This window comes from Thermobia domestica, chromosome 6 (assembly GCF_964235325.1).
Source record: "Thermobia domestica chromosome 6, izTheDome1.hap1.1, whole genome shotgun sequence".
Classification (NCBI taxonomy): domain Eukaryota; kingdom Metazoa; phylum Arthropoda; class Insecta; order Zygentoma; family Lepismatidae; genus Thermobia; species Thermobia domestica.
Window position 1 is genome coordinate 20,832,410 of NC_137459.1, and position 22,448 is coordinate 20,854,857.

At 36.5% G+C, this 22,448-nt stretch overlaps 1 protein-coding gene across 7 annotated transcripts in view; it reads left to right on the top strand.

The window, feature by feature from the left end:
* Window positions 1-22,448, top strand: part of HUWE1 (HECT, UBA and WWE domain containing E3 ubiquitin protein ligase 1) — a 220,624-nt gene that overhangs the window by 135,549 nt on the left and 62,627 nt on the right. For all 7 annotated transcript variants that reach the window (XM_081761380.1, XM_081761379.1, XM_081761384.1 and 4 more), the window contains 6 exons: window positions 2,087-2,239; window positions 4,177-4,337; window positions 5,613-5,854; window positions 11,773-11,953; window positions 15,090-15,234; window positions 17,239-17,338. In XM_081761380.1, the coding sequence (XP_081617506.1) occupies window positions 2,087-2,239; window positions 4,177-4,337; window positions 5,613-5,854; window positions 11,773-11,953; window positions 15,090-15,234; window positions 17,239-17,338 (982 nt within the window). The remainder of the gene's footprint in view (window positions 1-2,086; window positions 2,240-4,176; window positions 4,338-5,612; window positions 5,855-11,772; window positions 11,954-15,089; window positions 15,235-17,238; window positions 17,339-22,448) is intronic.

Sequence of the window (22,448 nt, forward strand, 5' to 3'; positions counted from 1 at the left end):
TTCAGACAAATCAGTACAAAAGACCCCTTGATGCTGTTTGGCGGAAATTGAAGTTTAGAATTAATTCCAAAATTGGTTGCATTCATTCAGGCGTGGGGAAAAGATAGGAATTTCCAGATTGCAAAATGCGCTACAGCATAGAGAGCAAAAACATTGCAAATTTTATAATAGGGTATATCGGAAGCGGTCACTTATTTCCGAATTCATTTAGTATTTTATGTTCAAGCCAGGGGTCTGATTCCAACGTCTGATCTGGAATAATGTCTTGTAAATAATAGTTGTAAATCATTCTCGCTTGCGCACAAATTATTTTGCATAAAACTGAAAATCGCGACACTGCATGAGACTGACCCTCATTGCCAAATTTCTTGAGGTGTCTTATGTTCATGTTATGAAACTGATTCCAACGCATGATGTACAATAGTGTCTTTTGTAAATAATAGTTCCAAACCAGAATGGTGATCGTTCTCGTTTGCGCTTATGATTATGTGAGAAAGTAAAAATAACTGCACTTTATGCATACATTAGATCATTCACTGGCGACTTTTTTACTGGACAACAACTTGCGATTAATTCCAAGAATCTGCCTATTATATATGATAATACCAGTATTAACTGGAAATAAATGTTGCTGATTTTGGAAGCAAGTTCTAGTTAATTAAAAAAAAATGTAAATGACAAGAAGGATTATAGAACTAACGAGATTTATATTGATAAAAAGTCATAGAACTGACGAGATTATAGTGTGCATTTCAGATTTGGCCCTAATATCCTAATCAAGAACACAGGTTCGTTACCATCACAGATTTCGTAGTGTCAATAACAAGATGGTTTAAGTAAGTAGCAGGAAAAAGAAATGAGGTATCAACCACCAGATACCGAGGTACAGACAAAACATGGGAATAGCGCCTAAAAACACTTTCTCGCAATGTTGTTTGTGCACAAACCAAAACAGTCACTTATCTGGTTTGCAACTGTTATTTGCCAAGTGAACTTTGTTTTGGACAAACACCGCAGGCGTGGGTTTTCTCGGGGTTCTCCCGTTTCCTCCCACTTTCTTCCACCATTTCATTCATTACTCATCATCACCGTCTCCTTTAGCCTAACCGGCAAAACCGTGGGACATAAAACTCGGAAAGATTTCATTTCATTTTGCAACTATTATTTGTGGTGGACATTAATGTACATCATACGTTGTAATCAGCTTCCGTGGCATGAACATAAGGTACCTATAAAATTTCGGTGAACCATTGTAAAATTTGCAATGTTTCTGCATTCTACACCATGGCGCGTTTTGCAATCGAGAAATTTTTATTTTTCCGGAGGTGGTGTCCTCGAACTAGGATGATTGTACCCAATTCTTTAATTTCAAATTTGATTTTCCGCCTAAACATCAAGGATCCTTGGTCAATTTAAGAAAAATTGTTCTCAGATGTACGTCTTTACTTTCTATGTTGTAATTTTTAGATTTCCAGTTTTGGTTTTAACTTCTTTCGGATATGATATGCATGCTGAAGTACACTAATAAATGCTCGTTGAAAGACCATAATGAAATAATGATTAGGAAAAGTCAATTGTCAAGATGTCGTAGGACTTACAAGCCTGTCAAGATCAAGGACATGCTTAATTGTCCTGAGAAATCCTCCTCTCAGTTTGGGACAAACACCGTGTGCGTGGGTTTTCTCGGGGTTCTCCCGTTTCCTCCCACTTTCTTCATTCCACCACTTTCTTCATTCCACCACTTTCATTCATTACTCATCATCATCGTCTCCTTTAGCCTAACCGGCATAAGCGTGGAACGTAAAACTCGAAAAGATTTCATTTCATTTCCTCCTGTCAGTTTGGGAATTCTGTTTTTCAAGTTCAACTGCTTTGTAGAGTTTCTATAGCATGCTTTCTGTATGGTTTACAAGAGTTCTAATGGAATGTTTAATGTAAATAATCTGAAATTTTAAGGCATATGCCAAGCATCAATCCAGCCCGCAAGACCGGTAACTATGTAACACTATCTAAGGTTATTTATTGGTAGACAATTTTACGTATTTTAGAACACTTAAATATGAGAAATGTATTGCCTATTTTTCAGGACCAGACTGCATTAGCGTTTCTTCTGGACAAGTTGCTTGTTGTCCCTGAAACTGGTGGAGATCGAGAATGTCCCGCAATGGCCCGCTTGTTGATTGCTGCATTATCCTCTTGTAACCATTCACCGGAAGCACAAACCACTCTTGTGTTTGAGGTAAGTTTTTGTTTCGCCTAAGATCTGTGTAATTTCAAGCTTATCACGACAGTTTTCCGTTATTGCATACTAGAATGAAAGTAAGCTTAACTTTACACGTTTATAAAATGCAGCTCTTACCTACAGTGATACTCGTAATTATTTGTACGTTTTTTGTAAGTCCAGCGTTGTTGTAATACAGAGCTATTGTAAATGTTATTGTCGATTTCAAAGTTTAATTCACAATGTCATGCAGCTTAAGTTATATGAAAGAAAAAAGCAATCTTTTTCAAATAATAGTAATATATACGTGGTATGGTCTGAGTCAAAGATGCTTAATGTGAGTGCCTTTCGTAATTTGAGCGCACACGAATCCGATATTCTAATTCTTCCCACGTTCTTTCCAACATCTCACGGTCGATAGCTGTAAATGTTTCTTGAATACGTACTCGAAGTTCAGGTAAATTGTTAGGTAGGGGTGGTTGATACACTTCATTTTTAACATAACCCCACAAAGAGGTTGCACGAGGTGATATCTGGTGACCGGGGGACCAAGGAAGCAGACCTGATCCTCACGACTAACTCCTCCTATCTATTGATTTGGTAACTTTCTCTTGAGTTCTCTTCTGACATCCCAGTGCCAGTATGGGTGACCCATCCTACAGGAAAATAAAAAAATTTTCATGTTCTCTTCCAGCCGCTCATTTTGTTTGTTTACTTTCTCCGAAAGATAGAAGGTAGCCTAATCACGAAACACAACTGACTCCGTGAAATAATCTCTTTCCATAAGGTTTTGCATCGTAATGCAAAACTCAACTCTTATTCTTGTCAGTCAGTTTAAGCGCCTGCGGCAATTTCAATCAGTATGGGTGAAATTTCAAACACTTTTGCAGATTCTTCATACTATTGTCTATTTAAAGTTCAGTTCTTAGCTTGCACACGAACAATTGATTTTTGTGGGCATGTAGCATAGGTCGCACGCACACGATCAGCTGTTTTCTCATTAACTCCTGACCAGTCTGTTGATTGTACCTTGCTGATACACCCACTTTCGTTAAATTGTCTGTGCCACTTCCGAATAGTGTTCGCTTCGTGGATCTATCCGAACTTCATCCTGAAATTTCGTTGAATGCTAACTACGGACTGTTTTACATAAAATTCGAGAACAAAAACTGCTCTCCTGTCTTCGTTTCTGCCATCTTGATTTACTGTCGCCCTAGCGAAGAAATGTGTAACTAAAAATCAGTTTTGCAATCCACTAAAGCTTTTGAGATTTTCTTTCATTTAACGTAAGCTACATGACATTGTGAATAAATAAACGCGAGTCATTAAACTTTGAAATCGAGAATATCATCTATAATAGCCCTGTATTTCTCACGAATCGGTGCTTAAACTTACTTTAATGTGTTTTTTTCCCCCCTTGCCGAGTAAGTGTAGCAGACGTTTTCCGTTGATCACAAGTTACAAATTCAACAAGGTGGTTGCACGCGTGTGTAGATATATCTTCAGAATTCCTTACAGTATTAAACTCCCTCTCATTCTCTCCTACAATTTTGACTATTTTGTTATTCAAAATTACCACCAGTCATCATTAGTTTGGCGACAGAAGGAGACGCCCAAAAGAAAACCTTTTCATAAAAGTTTGAGTAGCACATTGTGTTTTTACACTATAAAAGCGAATCCTCATCCTTATCGGTGACGGTTTCCTTCAAGTGTTTTTAAATTGAGTCTGCTTTGCTGACCATTTCTTGAGTTTAATTTACTCTGTTGGAAAACAAAAACCTCTTAAATTTCTAAATGTCTATATTTGATACTTGGCTGTTCCTGAACGAATATCTGAATATTCTTGGAAACTACGACCTCGATAACTTGTAGTATCTCATAGTTGTATATAGAGGAGATAATTACAAAAAGGATTTTATTCTTTGCTTGCTTATTGAATTCATTTGATTTCCCAGGTTCGTAGTGCGTTGCTTCGTGCACTTGCACTTCCGGAGTCCAATGAGAAACATTCGCAAATTCAGTGTTTAACATCCTTGATTTCAACCATGATTGAGAACTGTCCACCCAGTGCCTCTTCAAATGTACCAATGTCTTCAGCAAAGTTGCCGCAAATGAGGTGAGTGAAATACCGAGTAACTTGTTCGTGTTGTATAATTGTCAGAATGGTTTATAATTGAATTGTTTAAAATAAGGAAAGAGGATATATGTCAAATTTTGGCAGAAATGAAGTTAACAATACTTTTGTTTGCTATACGTAGACATACATTTTGTAAGATAACTGCATCTGTCAAGCTGTTGTCTACGCTTGATACATTAGTAATAAATAGACGTTTTAGAATAAACTATAGCGTGTAGTATAGTTTTTCTAATTTTCTCAAAACTTGGTTTTGCTGACGTGTGTAGTTTAAAACAAACAAAAAAAAAAAAAAAAAAAAAAAACTATTCAGTTGTATAAACTTTTGTGTGTTTATCATTTTCTCTCTGTGATGTAGCTTTTTCTGAAGTATACGAGGCAATATGTTCACGCATTAAGATTTAATTTAAAGGTTTATGTGTCAGTTTATGTATATATTAATATGGATGCTTATTCATTAGCGTCCGTGCAACACGGAAAAGGAATTAACAGCAAATCAGAATACACCCAAGGACAATTAAGAGATTTGTAATAGCCTTTACCGTAATATCTACAAAATCAAGTGGAAAAGAGGTTTTAAAATATCCTAAAACAGGTAGAGATAAGGAAATTTCAGATGGATTTTCTCTTGTTACCAATGAAATCCAAAGCATAGAAACATTATAAGCTAAGCTGTCTGGATGGAGGCGGTGTGTATTATACAATTGGGAAGAAATTTTATCCTTGGGTTTCAAAAAGTAGCATAATATAAACTCGGCAAGAAAACTAGTATGATTGGTTGAAGAAAGAAAAAGTGAAAAAGTATAAAATTCAGACTTGATGTTTTCAAAAATTAAGTAAAATATGGGGAATTAAAATGATAGTAGTTATGAACTTATAATATTGTTTCGAAAACACTATCTAATAAGGTAAACATCCGTTTTTATTAAACGTATGGCAGTCTTTTAACGTTGCTATATAGCTTTGAGAAGAATAATGGCGAATTAAAATAGAAAAGAAACTATGCAGTCTTGATTTTTTTTAAAAATTCAAACCACAACACTACGTTGTCCTACTCATGGTTCTGCCATGGAATTCAAAAGAAAGGTGGGTGGATTTTTTAAAGCACTGCCGTACATTTTGTCTCTTGATATTTAGCTTTACTTCACTAGTAGTTTTAAGTAGAAAGCTTGTTAGAAAAAAAAAAAAAAAAAAAAAAAACCTCATGGTAGCCAATTTTGCAGTTTATCTGAACATTTTCGTTTTCTCGTTTTGCAGCAATAGCGTTACCAATATTGTACGTATCATGCTGAAGAAGGGTTTAATCACAGATCTTGCTAGGATCCCTCACAGCTTAGACTTATCAAGCCCGAACATGGCTGTGACCGTGAATGCGGCTCTGAAGCCTTTGGAGACACTATCTCGCATTGTTAATCAGCCGTTAACCACGTCCGGCACAGCAAAATCAGGAAAGCACAAGACAACTGTACGGCACATTGAAATTGTACCCAGCAACACAGGTGAGTTGAAAGACGCAGAAGATAATGCTAAAAGCAAAACATAAAAGTTGGTACATGTATAGTTCAGAGTTGTGTTTTGTGTGTATGTAGTATACGTAAAGGAAGTATTTGCGTTCTCCGGGACAAACCTATATGAGAGGTAGGAGTTTGTCTTTCGGATCTCACATCAGACCGCAGATCCACCCTATGTAGCCTAGGGAAGCAGATGGCATTATATTCCTAATAATAATAGTAAGAATACTTTCTTCTGACTCTTGAAAGTAGAAGTTACTCAGCCATTATATGACCATCACTAGTGTTGTAAATAGAAAAAAAACGGTTCGTATTTTTTCAGAAATGTACGTTTTTTTTAGAAAAAAAAAAACATTGCCTCTCGTTTTTTTTCTAAATTTCGTTTTTTTTTTCAAATAGTCATTTGTAATGCATCTTACGTCTATTTAAGTATGAAATATTTTTATGTAGGTGTAATCACCGTAAAATGCAACATAAATTAAACGCTAGATACTGATACGCTACAAATATTTTACAATTTACATGAATACCATACCTATTAACAATTCGGGTTTCAGCAGTTTTCATCAATATCAACTAAGAAATAAAAGTAGAAATGGAATTTTGTTTTTTCGTGAATGCAGGCCTTTAATAAGTACGAAAATAATGTCACGAACAGTATAAAATTCCAAGAATTTGACTAACGATAGAAACTAATACTAATTTGCCTAATAGTATTTTTCTAAATGTCATATATAAATAATTTGTCGACTAGATATATATGATATGCAGAGCCGGCTCTACCACATATGCAGTGGCGTATTTACGATTTTGTTTCGGGAGAGGCTTTGCTAACTTTCGGGGGCATTTGCCTGAAAATGTGAAAATTCTGCAAAATATTTCATATACTTTACTATAGTAAGATTTCGGGGGGGGGGGGGGAGCTTAAGCCCGGAAGACCTCCTAAATACGCCACTGTATATATGCAACACGTGCATTTGCGTGGAGCGGCAAGCTTGGATGGTACGACAAATTCTGTCATAAGTATATTATTTAAATTAAATATTTCTTGTTGGAAACAGACTTCATGATGATGATAGTTACATTTACTAAGCTGACCTTCTATTTGAATACAACATTCATAAATTATGTTTAGGTTGCATTAGTTTAAGGCCATATGGACAATGCCTAAACAAATGGTCGAATAAATCCGAGCACAAATTGCTTGATTGTTGTCAACTGCAAGAATTAAATTCTCGAATAGTAGCGAATATCTGTTCCATTTAGTAAGTTATCACAGTTTTGATATGAAAGTAATCTTGTTTTTGTCAGAAGCAAGTTCCTTATTGAAGATAGAAACAAGTTTTTTTAAAAAAATGTTAGAAGATGTAGAAGAAAAATCAAGAAATAAAGATAAAAGAGCTAGTTGCACTGGAATTGCAAACTGATACATTGAGATTGAAGCTCGATAGTGATTTCTATAAAAAGGATTACCATCTTTCCTCTGCTTTATCTTTCACTATCATAATAGATTAACATTTAAAGAAAAAAAAAAAACAGACACAACGGAATTGCATTTTTAGTAAGTATTTAAGCCTTTCTGAGTGCGACTGCACTTACCCTCACCTTTGTTGTTCATGCTGGAGTAGCATACTTAAAATCATGACTTCTAAGATTTGTTTTTTCTGGAGAAAGGGGGAGGCGACAAATTATGCCATTGCACGAGGCGACAAATTGACTAGGACCTGAATATAGGATGACTCAATTTGAAATAATGCAGAGTGTTTCAAAATTAATATTAGGATTTGAAACTTTGTAGTATCTATTACAATTAACTTACAATTATAAATATTATATCAAATGAAAGAGCAACTCAAACAGTTTTGTACGCACGCATGTACATGCGTTGTTTCTTCTATCTGCCGTTAGAAAGAGCAAGTAGCAAAGATGAAGACTAGAGAGCAGAAAGCTTTTTGTTTTAATAAAGACAGAACCTGTACAGTGCAACCGTCTGTGTGAAGAATATTAAGGAGACGCTTGCAACTACGTCTTTATTGTTTGCAGTTGCTACAGGTCTAAAGCCTACAGACTACGGTTTACCTGCCAATTTTGCAAGTGAAATATTATTGCATAACAATGAAGATTTTCTGGATCGTGTCGTCTTCAGTGATAAATCGACTTTTCACCTAAGAGCTAATGTGAACACTCATAATGTTTGCATCTGACCGTCAGCAAATCCTCAGGAGATGGTACAATTGAAACGAAACTCTCCTAAATCAAATGTGTTTTGTGCCATATGACGGAAAGTTTATGGGCCTTTCTCACCTATCGACTAGATGTGTGCCGTGTGACGAATGAATCTCACATTGAACACTTGTAGCAAAAACTGTTTGAGGTGCTCTTTTACTTGATGCATTGCTTATAATTGTACGTAAAATGTAATAAGTACTACGAAGACTTAAAATCCCGATATTCCTTTTGAAACACCCTGCATTTCTCACCAACAGTGTTGGAACTAAGATGTAAAAAGGAGGGAAAATTTTCCTTATAAAGTTATTGTTTACAACGATATTATTATTAGTCGAGACTATAACTACAACAACAACACGAGTTAGTAGTCAAAAAATGTAATCAAATGTATACTCGGTGGCCCAGGTGGCCAAAGTGGCACACACAGGTGTGTCACTTGTTTAATCCGTTCAAGTGTGGACACTAATTAAGATATCGGGATATTATTCTTGCAAAATGTGGTTGGTTTATAGTTTATCATACTAATTTCTTTTTCTTCTGGTGTCGAATTTCTTTCTTAAATTTCACCCCAGTCAAAAATTCGAGAATTTTCTAATTTCGAATTTCCTTTACTTTTTTTTTTTTCCTGTAGCTTCCTTCGTTGTAGAAAGACATCCTTAAGACTTGTCAGGTAGATACCTCGGATGGATACCTAACTGTTGACATCAATTGGACGGGCCTGCGCGCAGTGTTGCCATTTAGGAAAATTAAAATTCTCCTATATTTGGACAAAAAATTAGAAATTTTTGTTTATAAATCCGTACCTGTACGTCCGAGTGCAAGTCAACTTACGCCAATCGAACATTTGTCCTTACTTAACAAACGAAAGTACAGATCGTTACAATGGGGTAATTAGGGGGCGCACGTAAAATTCGTATTTAGGTTCTAGCCCTTGATTTTTCTAGTTTTCCCTTACTTTTTTGTTTACCGTAATATATTTTTGGTAATTAGAAGCTTTATTTCTTAAATATCGCCATAATACTTGTAGGATATATCAGTGGTGTACCAATGTTTGATTTAAGATAGTTCGCGTCTGTTTGGTAGCAGTGTTGCCAGCTACAGAATATTTTAATTCCAGATTTTAGGGGGAAATTTTGGAAAAATTATATGTTTTGTCTCTATTATTTCCCTCTTGTTGGCTATATCGGAACAAACGTACCAGTGTCTGGAAGTCTCGTCTTTGTTCTACACAATGCACTATAGAATGTTTCAATAGAATAATTAGGGAAAGTACGGTTGAGGTTTACAGTGGACCTTGTCCTCTAATTGGAAAGATAACTGTGATTTTTTTAAAGGTAGAATGAGATTTTTATTTGACATGCTTACTTTATTAGATATCGTCACAATACTTGTAGGATATATTAGAGGGATACCAAAGCTTATTTTAAGATAGTTTGTGTGTGTCTGATAATAGTGTTGCTAACTACAACAAATTTTAATTCCAGATTTTAGGGGCAAATTTTGGGAAAAATTCCCTTTTTTATTTCTATTATTTCCTTCTTGCTGGCTACATTCGAACAAATGTACCAGTGTGTAACAGCCTCATTCTTAGCCTACACAGCATACCATAAAAAGTTTTACTAGAATAATTAGGGGAAGTACAGTTGAGGTTTATAATAAACCATGTTCTGGAAATGGTAAGAAAATGGTGAATTTCTGAGGTAGAATGAGATTTTTTTAAAAATTTCGTGCTTACTTTGTTATATATTGCCATGATACTTGTAGGATATATTCTTGGAGAACTACGGTTTATTTTCAGATAGTTTTCGTCTGTCTGATGGCAGTGATTCCAGCCAAAACAATTAATTTCCGCTATTAGGTGAAAAATTTGGAAAATTTCCCTTTTCCCCTCTATTATTACTCTCTTACTGGCTACATTGAAACAAACGTACCACTACCTGAAAGCTTCTTCTTTGCCCTATAGAACGCACCACAAAAAGTTTCAATAGGGTAATTAGAGAAGCTGTACCCCGGCATATTTGATTTTTGCTTCTGAGGCGTAAAAAGTGTCAAAATTTAATGTGTGACAGAATTTCTTCTTTCCCTCTTTGAATGGAAGCCAGCGACTTCAGGACTTCACTGTACCTTGTTAACACACCAAATATTTGTTTAGTGACTTGAACCCATATAGCAGCAGTGGTACTAGATACAAAAAATTTTTGAAATTCGGTTAGGGATTTTTTGTAAATTTTCACCCCTATATTTCCCTCAATTTCCCACCCGTTGGCAACACTGTAATACAACTTACACCAAAAAATAGCCACATCCATTTTCTTAAAAACAAGGCCTTAACCATATCAATGGAATGAATAGTTTTTGAGCAATAAGTGACTAACTGGGAATGTAGGAAAACGCAAAAAATGACCTGGGGCCGAAAGGAATAATCACACAATTTTGCTCGTATAGGTTCAAAGAAACAAACGATTTGTAAGTTACGAGGGCTTCGACTCAAGTTCTGTTGATTATTTCAATAATCTGCAACATAAATCAATAAATAATAGTTGCCAGAAAAAAAACAGACTTTTGAAAAAAAAACATGAAAAAGAACGATGTTTTTTATTGAAAAAAAAAACTTCACAGAAAAAAAACCGTTTTTTACAACACTAACCATCGCAATAGATTATTCTTCCAGTGGAAAACGTTACACTATCCCCGGCCAAGTATATGGTGGACAAAATGGTGTCCGTAGGTTTTCTCGGCGTATTTCTGTTCTTTCCCACTTTATCATTCCCCCAATTCTTCCATCATCATTCACTTGCTTTAATCATCGTCACCCTTAGCCTAAAGGTTAATCGTGGGAGGTTAAAGTTTTTATGTTTTGTTTTTTTTAATTTTTGCCTTCATCAGATAAATATTTTAATGTGTATGTTAAAGCAATGGTATATTGTCGAAACTGTAACACAGATTAATAATAATAATTGTTCGCTTTAGTCAGATTTTATATTTATTTAAATTCCTTACCGAATACAACAGCATTCTAGCTACATATAAGTTCAGTGACTCAGTAAGTGCGGTTAAATAATTCCCCTATTTATCCTTTTACTGTGTGCTTTTTGTCTAGATGCTCATGCGCTATAGACATCCCACACACATGCAATTCTACATTTAAATTAAGTATTGCTAACTCTACACATATTACTTGCTAAAATATCACTTTATATTAATGATATGTTTGAGCGTTGAAAGGCATTAGGCTAGCTTTCGTAGGACCTGTTTCGGCTCAAACTTAGTTCAGGGCATCATTATTATGTATTGTTTGTCCTTACACCATTCATTTCGTTATAATAATTACTTATCATCTTGTCTGAAGTACAGAATCATCTAATGTAAACTTCAAAAATAAATGAAACTTTGTGTTTCAGTAGTTCGTGTTTGCAGAAAAATTGTTTCTGGAGAAATTGTAGGTATATGTGTGTGTTCCAAGGAAGTTACGTCTAGCAGGAGGCAATATTTGCACTTAGTTTATTGATTTTGTTTGGAGTTAAAAGTAGAAGTAGATCTCTGTAATTTGTAATAAACCTTTAGTTTCAAATCTCTAAACGTGGCAACTTTTTTATGCCATATTTAGTTAAAGCCTACAATATTTATTGAATCATGATAGAAAATCTTAGTTCATGATATTATGTTTGTTTATTTAGTAACCAACTCTGAGACGACAAATGCTCAGGGAGAAGAGACTGTAGAAGATGCTGAAAATACGGAGCACGATATCTCAGCAGCTGGTGAAAGCCTCGAACCAAACTCTGAGAGTCATAACCCAGACGGTACGGAAGGCGACGAAGCAGGGCTAGAAGAAATTATGGACCAACTTCTTGATCGGTAAGTTTAAGAATATCTTGAAGTTTATAGAAGTAGGTGGCTTAATTAATCAGAACCTAAATATGTTATACCATATACGATGGAAAACCAGAAAGTTCTTATTTTCACCGTGATACAGATGAGCTAGGGATCTGTAGTTTGGTCCACTAATATGTTTTTTGCATATTCATCTTGTATTGTCTTACATTACTCATCTATGGATAAGCCCGTTTATACCATCTGCATAAAACCCTGCAGAGTTGGAATTCTCCACCCCATTTAAGACCTCTTAATCATCCCCAAAACTCCTACCTCGGAATGTTTCTTCATATTCCGGAAGAGGAACTGACCGTACGGTATCAGATCGGGTGAACATGGTGGGTGTTGGGCCGAGATTCGTAGAAACATTAGCGGACAGAAGTGTGTTTCTGCTGCTCGGTATGCCGGCGCATTGTCTGCTAGAAGTAACTCACCTTTGCTTTAATAGCAATCCATAAATTTTGCAGAACTTGCAAATTTTTTAACAATGTTGTGGTACCTCATGTAAGTAATCAGTAAAGGGAACTCTTTTATCGTACCAAAACACGGGCAAATTTGTAAGAAAATTATTTTCGTAATAAATTTAAAACGATAAGTATATAAACATAGTTATTACTGTTAGTAGCTTTCTGTGGTGTTACTTAGCTGTTACCGTATTTAAGACCGTGCATTTTTGTTTTTACATTTTAACTTCTTGTACAGTATAATTTTTGCTGTTTTACATAAATAATAATTCTTAATACCTTCCGGACGGGCTTTTAAATACCGGTTCTTTCCCTGTAGACGATGATTTTTTGACATATTTTAAAAATTAGTAAAATGTATAGTTTTCAACACCATGTGATCTAGTATACCCTTCTATAATCTACAGACGTATAACATGTAACACTTGATATTTATTTTCCCACTTTTTTAATGTATATATTAATTATGGAACTCAAGAACATTTTTCTATAGTGTAACAAAAAGTACAGAAATACGCTATGTGTATGTAATATGTAAGTTATGGAGGAGGGAACAGCCACAAAAACAATGTGAGACGTATAGACCGACATCACATTTGGGACATTAATAGGGCCCGGATTTTTATGCGCTATAAATCTGTAAAATATTTATTTTTTTGTGTGCTAAAAAATGAAAAAAAAAATATTTGTTAAAAATTAAAAAGTGTTTAACAAAAAGAACAAGGAAAAGTATGGGAAAACGTTTAACATACAGAATTAAATATTGGTACTCACCAGTAGCTCCTATTCATCAGATGTCGAAATTGCATGGGCATTGCAGTGAATAACTAACGTCTTTTCCAAATTGTCCATCGTAAAGTCATGCCTATTGTCACGGAATAATGCCTTATATTGAGAAAAGGAACGTTTTACATCACACGATGTTAATCTAGTGTATTTGAAAAGGGGAATATCACGAATATTCATACCAACAACTTCACTTGTGTTTTAGACTTCCCATACTTCAGATATTATATATAGGGTTTTTTATAGCCTATGTTTTTCTCAATCAAATCCTTAAATTCTTTTTGTTACGACTTCAGCTTTCGAAGCAGAAAGAACATTCAGTTTTCCTTCAACGCACTCTAATTCTTTACCCGAAATAATAAATCTCTCGAAGTTTCTAGTTTCTTTATAGAGTGAGTCAAGAAGCTGAAATTGGGAGATATGAAAGCCAAGTCACATTTCAAGCTACTGCCTCTTACTAAAAGGATGAACTACCGTCTGGCTTTAGTTACTACAGATACTAATGCTTCAAAATGATCCGCATAATATAGTACTGCATTAAGTCAGGTATCTCAGCACGTGATTACGGGTGTTGGAGGAAGTAAAAGATCGGAATTTGTTTCTTTGAAAAAGCTCAATTCTAGTTTTTCCATTTGACACTAACTTGTCCACTTTAGGATAAAGGGTTCGGATTTTTTTTTTCTTTTTTCTTTTTTTTTTCACACAATCGATGTAGGGCGTGTACGACACATGTCACGTGAATCATGTTAGGGTAGCATATGGGAAGAGCTTTACCAGCTTTCCTCATATAAGAAGCACCATCAGTCAGAAAAAGCAAATCATTGTCGTATTTCACACCATTCGGCCACAAAAATGTGCAAAGATTCATCGAACAGCCTGGCAATTGTCCGTGATTCGTAACTGAAAGTTTTTTAAAGGCTAGCAGTGCTATGCCTACGATTACTTCCCCCTCACCTACAGTCACTCGTCCTCCCCCTCAGGTTTGGCTTCAAAGAACAAAGCTCTCCTTTAGAAACTCTTTGTTTGGCACAAGTTACCCCAGGGCTGATAAGCAGAATTTATGACGACGCTGTTTCTACAGGTGGAAAATTGCTTGTAAATACGATTTATGTAACTTATTCTTTTCCCAATGTTAATATCTTACAAAATGTATTCTTTAGCTCAAGTAGAAATTCGTTGCTTAATTTAAGTATTGTAAGTTCTTATTTATTCAGTGTAATTGGTGAAGCCTTTATTTAGTTCCCAAACTTTTCTCTTATTAAATGCAGTAGGTAAGAGAAAATGGTTGATGTGGTACCTGGAAATCAGGAAAAAGTCAGGGAAAAAATAAAAATTATTTTGTAAGAACTCTGGCTTATCATACTGCTATGTGTATGGAATTCCATACGTAAAGTTCTCCCATGCAGCGCCGCGTGTATGATTTTCCATACACAAACAATATATTAACATTTTCGTTCTATGCAATTACATACATATGGCGTAGAAGTCAAAATTTAATGTCCACGTCGCGTATATTCAAAACCATACACAAAGAAAATTTATGCTTTTATGGGGCGAAAACAAGTTATTACTGGTGGCTGTTGCCCGTGGCTCACAGATGATAACGGTCAACAGGTATGGTGGCAGTCAAGGTGTTACGTACCTGCACTAGAAATAGTATAAATAAGAATTGCTGTGTCTTTGTAATCAATTGTTTCGTTTGTAGTGGGCGCTAAATCTGTGCAGAAAAAAGAAAAGAAAACACCTTTCATGTGGATATTTATGTAATAATGCAGTTTATTTTAGGATTACTTTCAGTGTATCAGTAATTTTTTTTCTATTTGTACCGGCGTGAGCATACACTAAAGATTGATTTGTTTCCTTTTCAGGGACGCTGGTCCACCTGAAGAACAAATTTTAGGAGAGGCGCTAATAGTAGAGAGTGAACCACCAGCTGCCCAAATGGAAACTGAAACTATTCACGACACGCAGATGTTGAACCAGGAGTCCAATGAATATGTTGATATAACTCAGGTACTCTAATATGATTATTTTCAGTTGAAAGTATCATCTTCCAGTGGTTTGAATGCATATTATAGAAAATTTCTTGATGGTCGATTATTTCCAAGTCCGGGAATCAAACTTGGGACCACTCCGAACACATTTGCGTTGATAGACCTGTTTTGTCAACACATGCATTCACACAAGCTACCACTACAAAGATGATGTAACAGTCAGCGTGAAGAGTTGGAAGATATACCGTAGTTATTGATATTCAGATCATAATGTTAACAGATAATGTATCTGATACAGGAACTGATGGATTATATATATATATATATATATATATATATATATATTTCAAAGTTTGCTGATAATAAGTGTTTGCTTTCGTCAGAATTTATTTATTATTCGTATTTACAAAGCTAGAATGAACAGTATTCAAACTAATGTCTTGAGGGAGGGGGGACTTCAATTATCCCGATTCGTCTGTATCATGATATTTCAGGACAATAACAGCTTTCGTTCTGGTTATATAGTGTCGGGATGTTTTCTGTGTTGGCTTACGTTGTTGTATGCACTTTTTAATGTGACTCACTCCTGTTCAGTATTACACAAGCAGTATAAATAGTTTGTTTCACTCGTAATGAGATTCTGAAACAATGTAAATGCCGAATCAGAGAGAGATTTTGTAGGGAAATGCATAGAGGGATTGAGGACAGAAATCCAATAATCAACATTAACACAGGTAACGTTTCTTACAAAAACCCTCCAGTGCTATCTGTTGAGTTAGATACGAACTCTCAGAATCAACAGAAATAAGCGAAACAAAGAAATAGAGAAATCCAAGATACAATATATCAACTCTTTAACTGAGTGGCAGCATAATAGCTTGTTGTGCTGCCGTCTAGTGAGCGTTGGTCTTAAAGCAAATAAGTATTATTCTTTCTGTACCAACAGATATCAGCTGAAGTTCTGTTGAGCCAGTTTGACCTATCTATATACTTGTTGCTTTAAAAAACGTTGTAAACCACTTGTGAAGAAAGTGCATTGGGTTTATGATAGGGTTTTTCATTTATTTCACACAAGACATTAGAAAAGTGTTTTACACCTGTTGTGGTTTCAACAACCAAATTATGTGGTACAAACTTTGATTTTATCTTGTTGAATGAACATCAGTACGCATGTCCTAATATTCATTAATATGGATGAAATCACAGTTCGCAGGAGGTTAAAGAAAACATTTTTGAGGCGTCTAGTGCCCAATGGAAGAAAAACAAACCAAGCCTATAGTGTCAGTTATTAACATTTCCTCTTTTTTCCGGTCCTACATGATCTTTCTTTAAATTTTAAATTTCTGCCATTGGTCAAGCGAAACATGCTGTATATTAATGACAAGTGCCATCGATTCATTTTCCTTGTAACTTGCAGTTTTTTTCTTCCTTTTGTAAAAATCAGATTTAATTATAGAATGAAAATCTGACATTTGCTGTGCTGCGATTTGTAGTGCGTCACAGTTATATATATATATATATATATATATATATATATATATATATATATATATATATATATATATATATATATATATATATATATATATATATATATATATGTACAATGCCCGCTAGATGTCACTAGCATGCCATCTAGCATAGCCGCTTATGGCACTTGATACTCCGTATTTCTTTGCTTCATTGTAAGAGTTCCAAATATTTTGATTCCTTGGAACACATAGGCTTAATTTATAATCGTACCTCAATCAAGTCCCCTTTTTCTCCAAAGACCGTTGCGAGATGACAACGGTTGCCTTCTGTCCCTCGGATTACGGAGGGGTTGGGGCAGGTATGGCCCTGGGAAATCTCTGTAATACAAGCTTCTAATTGTCTTGTAAGTGGTTCTAGTATCCCTCAGAATACCTATTCATGCGGTCCTTAGTCATACCTAAAAGGTTTCCCCATTTGCTGCTATTGCATTTGTTTAAGATATTTTTTTTCTTCTAGTTTGTTTATTGTAGTTTTTTTTATTTATTTTCAGGAACCCATCGAAAATGTCGACACAAGTGAATCAGAGTCCGATAGTTCAGACGATGATGACGATGACGACGACGATGATGAAGATGACGATGAGGAAGAAGGTAGGAAATAAAGTTAATCAATATATAAGGGTTGGTCGTAAAGTTTTGCACTTTACTAAGGAATCGCTGAATTAAACTGGATTTTGTGTGTCATTGTAAAGACACAAAATTGTTTATAGTTTCCCACGTATGGGTTGTCATGTAAAAGAGAAATTGTCGGAAATTGGGACAGATACTGGGCACAGATGTTGAATGTTTTGCAATGCAAGCGAAGATATTTTTCAGCTTGGATACCATGAATGAATATAGATATGTGATTCTGTGACTAAGTACCAAGGTAAGCAATAGAAAAGTCTATTTTGGACTACGAGAACTTGACTTCTTCTAAATTGCATACTTGGTTATGGGGACTGACGATCAATTTCGACAATGGTTATGTCCTAAAGAGCAAAGGAGGCTGTGAGTAATGAATGATGATGAAATGAGTTTGTGAAAGGATAATACATATACCCACGCGAGCACACTATCGTCAGTCGATAGCCTTAAATTGCTCGACCATGTCCGCCGGGCGCATCTCCTTTTGGGAAGTGACAACAAGAATTAAGGATGTAGAGAAAAAACAAAGTTTACATTAATTCCAGATGTGTGCCTTGTCTGCTCCATATGAAGATGCAGAACGTTTCGGCCGACCCGTATCTGTAGTGGTGAGCGCTCCACGTAATGTGTTTAAGTAAGTTTAAGGGTGGACCATTTAATTTGATACGACCTTGCAACGTTTTTAAACTAATTGACAAAAGATGCTAAAATTTTGTACCATGCAAATATCGGCGTGGGACATTGTTTGACATATTCTGTGATACCACATGGTAAACAGCGTTGCCAGCACATAACATTTTATTTTTTCAAATGACACTACGTTAAATTATTACATATTTCAAATTTGCGTGCGAAAGGAAAATATACAAAACTAGCATATATTACCCGCTTCGCTGGGTTGAAATAAATAATTTAAATGCACACTAGCATTGCTCATTTTCGATCATTTTAATGTGTGTCACCCCTCCTCATCTTCCAAGTGTTCGGGCTGAAAATGGATTTAAACAGCATCAAAAGTTTCACTCTCTCCGCGACCGCAAGAACTATAGATTCAACACTCATTTTTGACCATTTATATGTATACACATATATTTCCCCCTGTTGCGGGTCATGGCATCGGAAGTGTCACCGTTCATCTCAGCGACCCCAAAAATTTTCGATTCAGCACTAATATTGGTCATTTTCGATTATTTTTAAATCTCTCTTCCCTCCTCCCCCAAGTTGCGGGTTTGAATTTGGAATTAAACGGGATCGAATGTATCACTGTTCATCTAAGAGATCCAGAAAACTATAAATTCGACACTGATAGTGGCCATTTTCGATCATTTTTATATCTTTTTCTCCCCCTCCCCCAAGTGACGGGGCTGATTTTGGATTTAAACCGGAACGGAAATGTCACTGTTCATCTGAATGATCCCAAAAACTATGAATTAGACACTAATATTGGTCGTTTTCGATCATTATTATATATAGCTCCCCCCTCCTCCGTGCTGCGGCACATGGCATCAGAATTGTCACTGTTAATCTCAGCTACTCCTAAAACTACGGATTCGACACTAATATTAGTCATTTTCAATCATTTTTAAATTTCTATCCCCCCCTCCCCTACCTTGCATCGTCAAAGTGAATAGCCTAAAGTAATCCCTGCTCCTAAACTCATGTATGTTGAAAATTTGATTGAGATCGGTTGGATAGTTCGAGTTATTAAGTTAAAAAAAATATTCACTTTCAGTCTTATATAAATTGATTTTTATATATCTCCCCTTCCTTCTCCTCCCCTACGTTGCTACGTCAAATTTAAATCATAAAAACGATCCAAGGCCTGAACCTCGTCTATGTTGAAAGTTTGATCAAGATCGGTCGAGTGGTTCAGGAGATTGTCACAAACATAGTAATTTTCAATTTTATATGCATATATATATATATATATATATATATATATATATATATATATATATATATATATATATATATATATACAGATGGTGATCAGAAAAATGGAAACACCTGAACGAAATTGCAACTTACCAGATTAATATGGTGTCGGGCCACCTTTCGCATTCAGAACAGCCTTGATGTGACGTGGGATGCAGGCATAGAGGTCGTGAATGGTACCAAGTGGAATTTTACACCATTCCTCGTGCAGGGCATCGGCCAGTTCTGTGAGAGAGGATGGAGGTAGAAATCGTCGCCGGAGTCGTGTTTCCAAGACGGACCACAGATGTTCAATTATGTTGAGATCTGGGGATTGGGCGGGCCAGGGGAGGTGTTGAACTTCATACCGATGTTCCTCAAACCACGCTGCAACAACGCCAGCTGTGTGAATGGGTTCATTATCATCCTGGAAGATGGCGTCATTGTCCGGGAACAACATCCGGACCATAGGATGCAAGTGGTCTCCTAAAATTGCGACATAATCGTTGGCAGTGATTCGTGCGCTAAGTGTGACCACAGGACCCAATGAAAACCATGATATGGCGGCCCACAGCATCACCGAGCCGCCGCCATGTTTCACAGTTGGGCGGAGACACTGCAGATCATAAGCTTCTTTGGGCGTTCTCCACACATAAACACGACCCGTGGTTGGGAATAGGGTGAAGGGTGACTCATCCGACCATATCACATATTTCCAGTCCTCAACGGTCCAAGTTGCATGGTCGCGGCATCATTTTCGGCGTGCGAAAGCGTTATGGTCCCTGATGAGCGGTTTGGCCTGTGCAACACGACCCCGTAAGTTCATGTCATGTAATTCGCGGCGGACTGTGATTGTCGAAACAGGGTGGGGGAGGTGCTGATTGAGTTCCTCCGTCACTTGCTCCGCAGTGGCACGACGGTTCTGCGTGACAATGCGCCTTAATGCCCGGCGTGACCCTGTCACTCATGATTTTCTTCCGCCCACTGTTCCGCTTCCCCGATGTGGTTTTCCCGTGTGTTGTGTAGGCCGTCATCACCTTCGACACTGCCCCACGCGACACACCTAACACAGTAGCCACTGCCGTCACACTCACTCCACATAACCGCGCACCAACAATTTACCCTCTTTGAAAATCTGAGAGGTCTCCCATTTTACACTACCTCCGTCTGCAGCAGCCACTGGACACTGCTGTTCCACTGCGCCTGACGTAGTATGGAGACCGACTTAACACACCACCAACAGCGGTCCGGCGCTGCGGGCGCCACGACACCACTGCCAACCCATACATCTGACGTGTTGCCAACTACAGGTGTTTCCATTTTTCTGATCACCATGTTCACCATCGAAGGTGATGACGGCCTACACAACACACGGGAAAACCACATCGGGGAAGCGGAACAGTGGGCGGAAGAAAATCATGAGTGACAGGGTCACGCCGGGCATTAAGGCGCATTGTCACGCAGAACCGTCGTGCCACTGCGGAGCAAGTGACGGAGGAACTCAATCAGCACCTCCCCCACCCTGTTTCGACAATCACAGTCCGCCGCGAATTACATGACATGAACTTACGGGGTCGTGTTGCACGGGCCAAACCGATCATCTATATATAAACACTTTTCATGCAGTATTGTAAACTAAGAACCCTACAGTATCACAAAAATACAAATTTCGTGGTCTCTACAGCAGTAACAACGCAAATGAAATGGACGAGACGATCTACATCCAAAATACTTTATGATAATGACGAATTTCCAATGAATTAAATTGGCGTTTTTTTAGAAGCGTATATTTAAAAAACTAGTTTAGATAAGTATCTCATTCAGTTACATATATAGTTTTCAATGGATGTGAAGATGACAATGCTATTTCACATCAATTTTATACCTCAAACCGTTCTGGAGATATGATAAAACTTGTTATAGTTTGTAACGCTGCTTTAAACTATGTAATTTCCAGAACTTACTGTAATTCCGTACCAAAAAATATTGTCGTAATGTTATCGAAGCAAAGTAATTCAGAAATTCTTTTAGGAAGTTTCCACAAATACGCTGTTTTGAACAATATATCAAATTTTCATTTTCTTTCGTATATCCCGAATGGCTTCAGATATCAAATTGCTGTAAACGTTACTATGACCTTTGTGTGTATTAAGGGGTCGCAGTGGCTCAGTGGTAGAGCGTTCACTTCTGGTGCATGGGGTCCCTGGTTCAATCCCAGCTTGCGCCAAGTGAACTTTGTGGTGGACAAGCAGCGTGTGCGTAGCTTTCCTCGGGTTCTCCCGTTTCCTCCCTCGTTCTGATTCCACCATTTCCCACATTTCTCATTACCGTCTCCTTTAGTCTAGCCGGCATAATCGTGGGGCGTAAAACTCAAAGATTTTATTTTTAATTTTCTTTTTGGCTATTGGAAGCAATGCATATAATGCAATTTGATACTTTCTAAATATTTTTTGAAATTAAGTTCTTTGAAAAAGTTAATTTTCAATTCTTTGTAATTTTGCTTCTACTTTTTCGAAATACGTCGTATGATTACCGCAGTATACAACATTGTAGTATTGGATGTGCATGACCCTGTTCAGTCTTATTTGCGTGATTATTGTTGTAAAATCCTCCGAAATTCGTTTGATTTTCGATGTTTGTGATACTGTAGCATCCTTAGTTTGCAGTACTGCATGACAAATGTAATATTGTGTTTTCCTTTTACATCAGATTTGAAATATGCAATAACCTGACATACTACCATTTGAAAAAAATGCAACTTTATCTTTGGTTGACAATACTGCTAAGCTTGTCGTATCGCATAGTACATCAGTGTCTCCCTGCCAATATTTTTGTATCGTACAAAATTTTAGCGTTTTTTGTCCACTAACTTAAAAGTGACAAGGGCGTATCAGGATAAATGATCCACTCTGTATATGAACTTGACGCTTCGATGGTGTCTGAATATTATCACTTCTAAGAGAGCTGAAAGAAATGAAAGAACATATTACTTTAATAGGTATAGAATTATCTTACGTTTAATAAAGTTCTAATGATAATAATTCGGATTTGGGTCCAGCTGAGCAAACTTTGTTTTATACACAGAATGAAGTGGTGTATTCCTAAGTTGCTTTATTGGAGGTGATATATAGGATAATTTTTGATTAAGTAACATAGGCAA